The 6,408-nt window shown below is 50.8% G+C and overlaps 1 protein-coding gene across 1 annotated transcript in view; it reads right to left on the reverse strand.

The window, feature by feature from the left end:
* The window catches only part of ZC3H3 (zinc finger CCCH-type containing 3), a gene marked incomplete at its 5' end in the record, with an annotated part of 128,187 nt that overhangs the window by 75,444 nt on the left and 46,335 nt on the right, over positions 1-6,408 (reverse strand). The window contains one exon of the mRNA XM_017837377.1: positions 4,205-4,355. Within this exon, the coding sequence (XP_017692866.1) occupies positions 4,205-4,355 (151 nt within the window). The remainder of the gene's footprint in view (positions 1-4,204; positions 4,356-6,408) is intronic.

The raw sequence follows: 6,408 nt of genomic DNA on the forward strand, positions 1-6,408 counted from the left end.
ACGTGTCGGATTCGTTGCAGAAAGGTGACTTTTGTTTTCCACATTCGCAGCAGGATTTTAAGAAAAACTCTTCAAATTGGGTCAGCGCTCGACTCGCAGCTTGGGGGTCTCTGAACACGAGGCTGAGGACTCTGCACTCCCAAAAATGTGGCTTAAAAGCACCTCTGGATGCCCAGGGTTGGAGCCGCCTGCTGGAGTTCAGAGAATCCTACAATGTTCGGAGTTGGGACACACGAGGATCACGAGTCCAACTCCTGGACATCCCAGAAATCCCACCACATCCCGTCTAAACCTACTCTCTGCCAGGTTGAAGCCGTTCCCTCTCATCCTGTCACTCCAGGCCCTCACAAAAATTCCCTCTTCATCTCCGTTTTCCGCTTCCCTCAGGTCCTGGAAGGCCACAACTGCGTCACCCCGGAGCCTTTTCTTCTCCAGGCTCAACAATCCCAAAACTCCCAGGGATAGGGAAAGGTGCTCCATCCTTCTAACCAGCAACTCCAGGAGGTTTCAGCTGCCTCTGGACAAGGTCTGTGACTCCTGGACATCCCAATTTCCTGGTGGCCACATCTCCTGACACCCCAAAAATCCCACCACACCCCATCTAAACCTACTCTCTGCCAGGTTGAAGCCGTTCCCTCTCATCCTGTCACTCCAGGCCCTCACAAAAATTCCCTCTCCATCTTCCTTTTCCGCTCCCTTCAGGTCCTGGAAGGCCACAACTGGGTCACCCCGGAGCCTTCTCTTCTCCAGGATGAACGATCCCAAATCTCCCAGGGATAGGGAAAGATGCTCCATCCTTCTAACCAGCAACTCCAGGAGGTTTCAGCTGCCTCTGGACAAGGCCTGTGACTCCTGGACATCCCAGAAATCCCACCACATCCCGTCTAAACCTACTCTCTGCCAGGTTGAAGCCATTCCCTCTCATCCTGTCGCTCCAGGCTCTTGCAAAAATTCCCTCTCCATCTTCCTTGCCTGCTCCCCTCAGGTCCTGGAAGGCCACAACTGGCTCACTCCAGAGCCTTCTCTTCTCCAGGATGAACAGTCCCAAATCTCCCAGTCTTTCCTTGTAGGAAAGGTGCTCCATCCTTCTAACCAGCAACTCCAGGAGGTTTCAGCTGCCTCTGGACAAGGTCTGTGACTCCTGGACATCCCGATTTCCCGGTGGCCCCATCTCCTGACACCCCAAAAATTCCACCACACCCCATTTAAACCTACTCTCTGCCAGCCATTCCCTCTCATCCTGGCACTCCAGGCTCTTGCAAAAATTCCCTCTTCATCTTCCTTTTCCGCTCCCCTCAGGTCCTGGAAGGCCACAACTGGATCACCCCGGAGCTTTCTCGTCTCCAGGATGAACAATCCCAAATCTCCCAGCCTTTCTTTGTAGGAAAGGTGCTCCATCCTTCTAACCAGCAACTCCAGGAGGCTTCAGCTGCCTCTGGACAAGGTCTGTGACTCCTGGACATCCCCATTTCCTGGTGGCCCCATCTCCCGACACCCCAAAAATCCCACCACACCCCATCTAAACCTACTCTCTGCCAGGTTGAAGCCATTCCCTCTCATCCTGTCATTCCAGGCCCTTGCAAAAATTCCTTCTCCATCTCCCTCTTCTGCTCCCCTCAGGTCCTGGAAGGCCACAACTGGGTCACCCCAGAGCCTTCTCTTCTCCAGGATGAACAATCCCAAATCTCCCAGTCTTTCCTTGTAGGAAAGGTGCTCCATCCTTCTAACCAGCAACTCCAGGAGGCTTCAGCTGCCTCTGGACAAGCTCTGTGACATTTGGACATCCCAATTTCCCAGTGGCCACATCTCCTGACACCATGGGATCCACGGGAAGAGCTTGGAAGCATCCACCAAAACTCCTCCCGACGGAAAGAGGCTGTGAAGGGAGGGGACATCCCTTTCCCAAGATTTTTTTTATTTAAGGGATGACCAACCTCAAAGTCAACGGGAAGCAAATCCCGGCCCTCGGGAGCCACGCTCCGGCAAAGCGGCGGGAGGGGAAGGGGAGGAGTGAAAAAGGAGGATCAATAAATCTTCCCCTCATTCACGACGATCCGGAGCTCTTATTAAGTAAATTAATTTAAGTTAATTTAACTCGATCATGACTTCCCGATCACGGTGATTTAGTGAGGAGGGGGGGGGAAATTGCATTAGGAAAGGGCCACACTGTCTTGGATAGAAGGAGGGAAGAAAATGAGATCCACTTAGGAGCGCGAATTAATATGGAAATAGCGGGTGTAAATTTAACCTTATCGAGAGAGGGGAAATTATCTTCATAAATTGGGAGGAATGGGCCCCGGGTCGCTTATAAATCTATTTAAAACCAAAATATTACCAAAAGTGGAGGAAAATTAATTTCAAATATACTCCCACCTCCTCGCCTCGAGGCCGAGTCAGCAGCAGGGCAGAGTTTAATGCAAGCCGGCGATGACCGGGGGGACGGAACTCATTCCCGAGGGATCGGGATCAGGTGCCTCCTGCAGCTCTCCCTGGCACTCGTTTCCCAAAGCCACGCCCCTCATCACCCTATTCCAGCGATTTCTTGGCAACAAGGGCGACATCCCGGATGTCCCAGAGCGAGTAAAACCCTGGGATGTCACTTCTGGACATCCAAAAAACCGGATTTCACTGAAGGAGTCGCTCCTTAGTGGCAGCTGGGAAGAAATTTGGGAGCAGAGGGAGGCACCACTGGTTGAATTCCCACTTTTGGCTTAAGAAGAGGACGTTAAAAACATCGAATTATTATAAAATATTTCAAGTATTAAAAGCAGAATGTTACAGAAACATTAAAAATAATTAAAATCATTAAAAATCATTAAAAATAATTGTCCAATCAGGAGGAAAGATAAAACTCAATGTCCCACCATCACCGAAGCGACTCCTTGCTTTGGGAAGAGCAAGGAAAATCAGGAAAAAAGGAGCTCCTTGTGGCAGATCCGTGAGGATGCTCCGAAGGATGGAGTGAAAAAAACCCCATAAAAACCACGGGAGAAGCGTTTTCCACGTGCTCCCTCCAGACAGGCTGGATGATGGATTGCCCCCAACGAAGGTAATTTGGGATTTACGGCTCCGTGAAACCACAATTGTTTTAATTTGCTGCCGGCGTTTCATCCGGATTTGTCTGGAGCAGCTGGAAAATCTCGGCTCCGTCGTTTAACGGAGTTGGAGACGGATAGGGATGGAATGGGAACGAGGTCGTTCCGCTGGAAAATCGCTGCTGGGTTGGGCAAGACCCACCACCCACATTCCAGAGGCTCCTGCTCTGGTCCTGCCTGATTCCCATTTCTGAAGCTTCTCCCCTTCCTGTCTCTCACCACGGATCCTCCATCAGATGACGACGGGAAGAGCCGGAGCGGAACAGAAAGAACACAAACTGTTCTCTGAACAGTTATTAATTAAGGCTGAAGTTCATGGAATCTTGGAATGGTTTGGGTTGGAAGGGACCTGCAAGATTATCCAGGTCCAACCCCCTGCCTGGGACAGGGACACCTCCCACTATCCCAGTTGCTCCAACCTGGCCTTGGACACTTCCAGGGATGGGGCAGCCACAGCTTCTCTGGGAAATCCATCCCAGCATCCCAGGGAAGAATTCCTTCCCGATATCCCATCTAGCCCTGTTGGCATTTTGAGGGGGACGACGAGTCACTCCCAACCTAAAAGCAGCCAAAATCTGGGGTTTAACCAAACTTCCAAAAGCCCCTTTTTTTTTCCAGCACCAATTATTCCAATGACCTTCCCGCTCCTACACAACCTCCAGGTTTTCCCTTGGCCTCCAAGATGCCCTCTGGAAACATCTCCAGCCGATTTAGGAAGACTCTGACTCAAGGCTACGGCACCATCCTTGGGTGACACCCTTTTCCAGGCGGGTGCCGGCATATTTCCAGACGGGAAAACTGGGAAAAGAGGCGACTTTGTGCCAGCACCTCCATCCCAGGGAAGGTTAGGAGCATCTCCTTCCCACCCGACAACACGCCGACACATTTATTCCTCCTCCTTCCAGCTGATTTAACTGCTCCAGGGAAACAAGTGATTCCAAGGGGGAATTAATTGGGAGCTTAACCCGATGACTAAAACCATTTTCCACTTGAAGTCAATAAGCTCGGCTTAAGGAGGACCAAACAAACAGGGAATAACACGGAGCTGGCATGGGAATTGGCCCGGCTCCCGCATCCCAACAGCTGCATTCCAGAGATGGAAAAATTACCTGGATGTCATGGGGCGCCTGGCCTTCCAGGTGGGAATGGGGTTGGAGAAGGAGGACGAGGCTGGAGTGGTCACGTTCTTCTTCACGATCCTGTAGCGGGTCTTGATCACCTTGTTGGAAGGGGGGTTCCTGGCCAAGGGGAAGTTGGATCCTAGGAGGAAGAACATGGAAAAAAAAGGGCTTGGAATTCCGGTGTGGATGGGACGGGAGGGATCTCACCGATGGAATTGCTAAGGCTGGAAAAGACCTTTAGGATCTTTCGAGTCACAGAATCGTGGAATGACAGAATATTCCAACCATCAGAGGTTCCGTGTCCAACTCAGGTGCCACCCAACTCCTTAGAACCTGGAAAAGGGATGGAAGAGCCCTGGGATGTGTCAGGGATGGGACAACCCCGGCAGATGGTAACGGGAAAGTCCCAAAATGGTCTTGGGGGTGTTTGGCTCCAGCAGCCCCTCAGCAAAACTCCACCAGGGGAATCACAGATTCCCCAATACCTCAATCCCCAATATCCCCCCGGAAAAGGATTTATCCATTTAATCCAGTATTTTTCATCCCTGGAAGTGTCCAAAACCAGGTTGGAGCAACCTGGGACAGTGGGACATGTCCCTGCCCAGGGCAGGGGTCAGACTGAATGATCTTTACCTTCCAACCCTAATCATCCCGGGATTCTCCACTTCCCAGGATGACCCACATGCCGGGATATTGCGTGGAACATTCCCTGCAATTCCCAACTCCGGTTTTTCCCCCCCTTGGATGGCAAGGCCGTTTTTTTTCCCCAGCTTTCAGGGAATGCATCCAATGTCCCAACTTTTACAACTTCCAGCTGGAAGTTCCCAGATAATTAAAGCCGATCCTCTGTGCCCAGACCCGGCCTGGGCCGGTTGTTAAAGGGCTGGTTGTTTTTCTTGGAGATCCTCTCCATAAAATTCACGGCAGGTTCAGAGGGGAAAAGCGGGAATCATTATTCCCCCTGGAAACATTGTCCCCATCCCAATGTTTGTCTCGACCAGAGGAGGGAGAATATCCCGTCCCACTTAAACTCAGTATGCTGGAGCGGTGTCCAAACAGGAAAAATAGAGAAATATGTTTTGGAGTCAATCTTATTCCTTAGAAATCAGGGAGCAGCTTCCCCCTCTTCCTGCAACAGCGGCAACATCAATCCATGGATTTACACTTTCACACCGGGAATGTTTTCCTTCTTGAGTGTTCCCAACAAGTTTGTGTTGGGTTTGGGAAGGAACAGGTGACACAGATTTCGGCTCCCAAACTCAGCCAGACTCCTGACGGTGAGGGAAGGAGAAAACCAGGCTCTGCCTGGAGGGAAAAATCCCTGGAATTTTTCCTAATAAAGACGTTCAGTGGGGTAAATGAGCACCGGGATAAAGGAGTACATGGAGGGATTCACATCCCTGAAAGCCCCAACATCACACAAACAATCCCTTTTCTACAGCTGCAAGAAAATTTGGGAAGTGTTTGGGATAAATATCCCACCCAGCTCGGCCTTGGCATTGCTCCTGCCCACGCCGCAGGATATGGAACCTCCAAACCCCTGGAGGAAGCCAAGATCCCAAATCCAAAGGGTAATTTTAAGACTCCTTCCCATCCCTCCGACTCCTACGTGGGACTTTGGCTTAATTAACACATGGAAATAATGTTCCATGCAAATTATTTTGGGCATCAGCAATTTTGGTCATGGAATCACAGAATGGCTTGGGTTGGAATGGATCTTAAAGATCATCTCATTCCAAGCCTTCTCCCACGGGCAGGGAATGATGCTTCCAAGACCAATCCACTGCTGAGAGAACAGGGAGCATCCCTAAAATCAGAAGTGCTACGAAGGACATTCCAAGGAAAGGTTCCTTAAGTCCTTCACCAGTTAATGTTGAATGGATGAAAAAGCAGAAAGATAAAGGAAGGCACTTCAAGAGCTTCTGGGGATTTGGAATAAAAATTACAATAGAAGAAATTCTGATAAAACAGGAGGTTTGTGCTGCCTCCAGCTCTGGGATCTCCAACAGCAGAGGGATGTGGAGCCACTGGAGAAATTCCAGAGGAGGCCACGGAGATGCTGTAAGGGCTGGAGCCCCTCTGCTCTGCAGACAGGCTGGGAGAGCTGGGAATGTCCAGCCCGGAGAAGGGAAGGATCCAGGGAGACCTTGGAACCCCTTCCAGGGCCTAAAGGGGCTCCAGGAGAGCTGGAG

The sequence above is a fragment of the Lepidothrix coronata genome, unplaced genomic scaffold (genome assembly GCF_001604755.1).
Source record: "Lepidothrix coronata isolate B3197 unplaced genomic scaffold, Lepidothrix_coronata-1.0 Scaffold302, whole genome shotgun sequence".
Taxonomy (NCBI): Eukaryota; Metazoa; Chordata; class Aves; order Passeriformes; family Pipridae; genus Lepidothrix; species Lepidothrix coronata.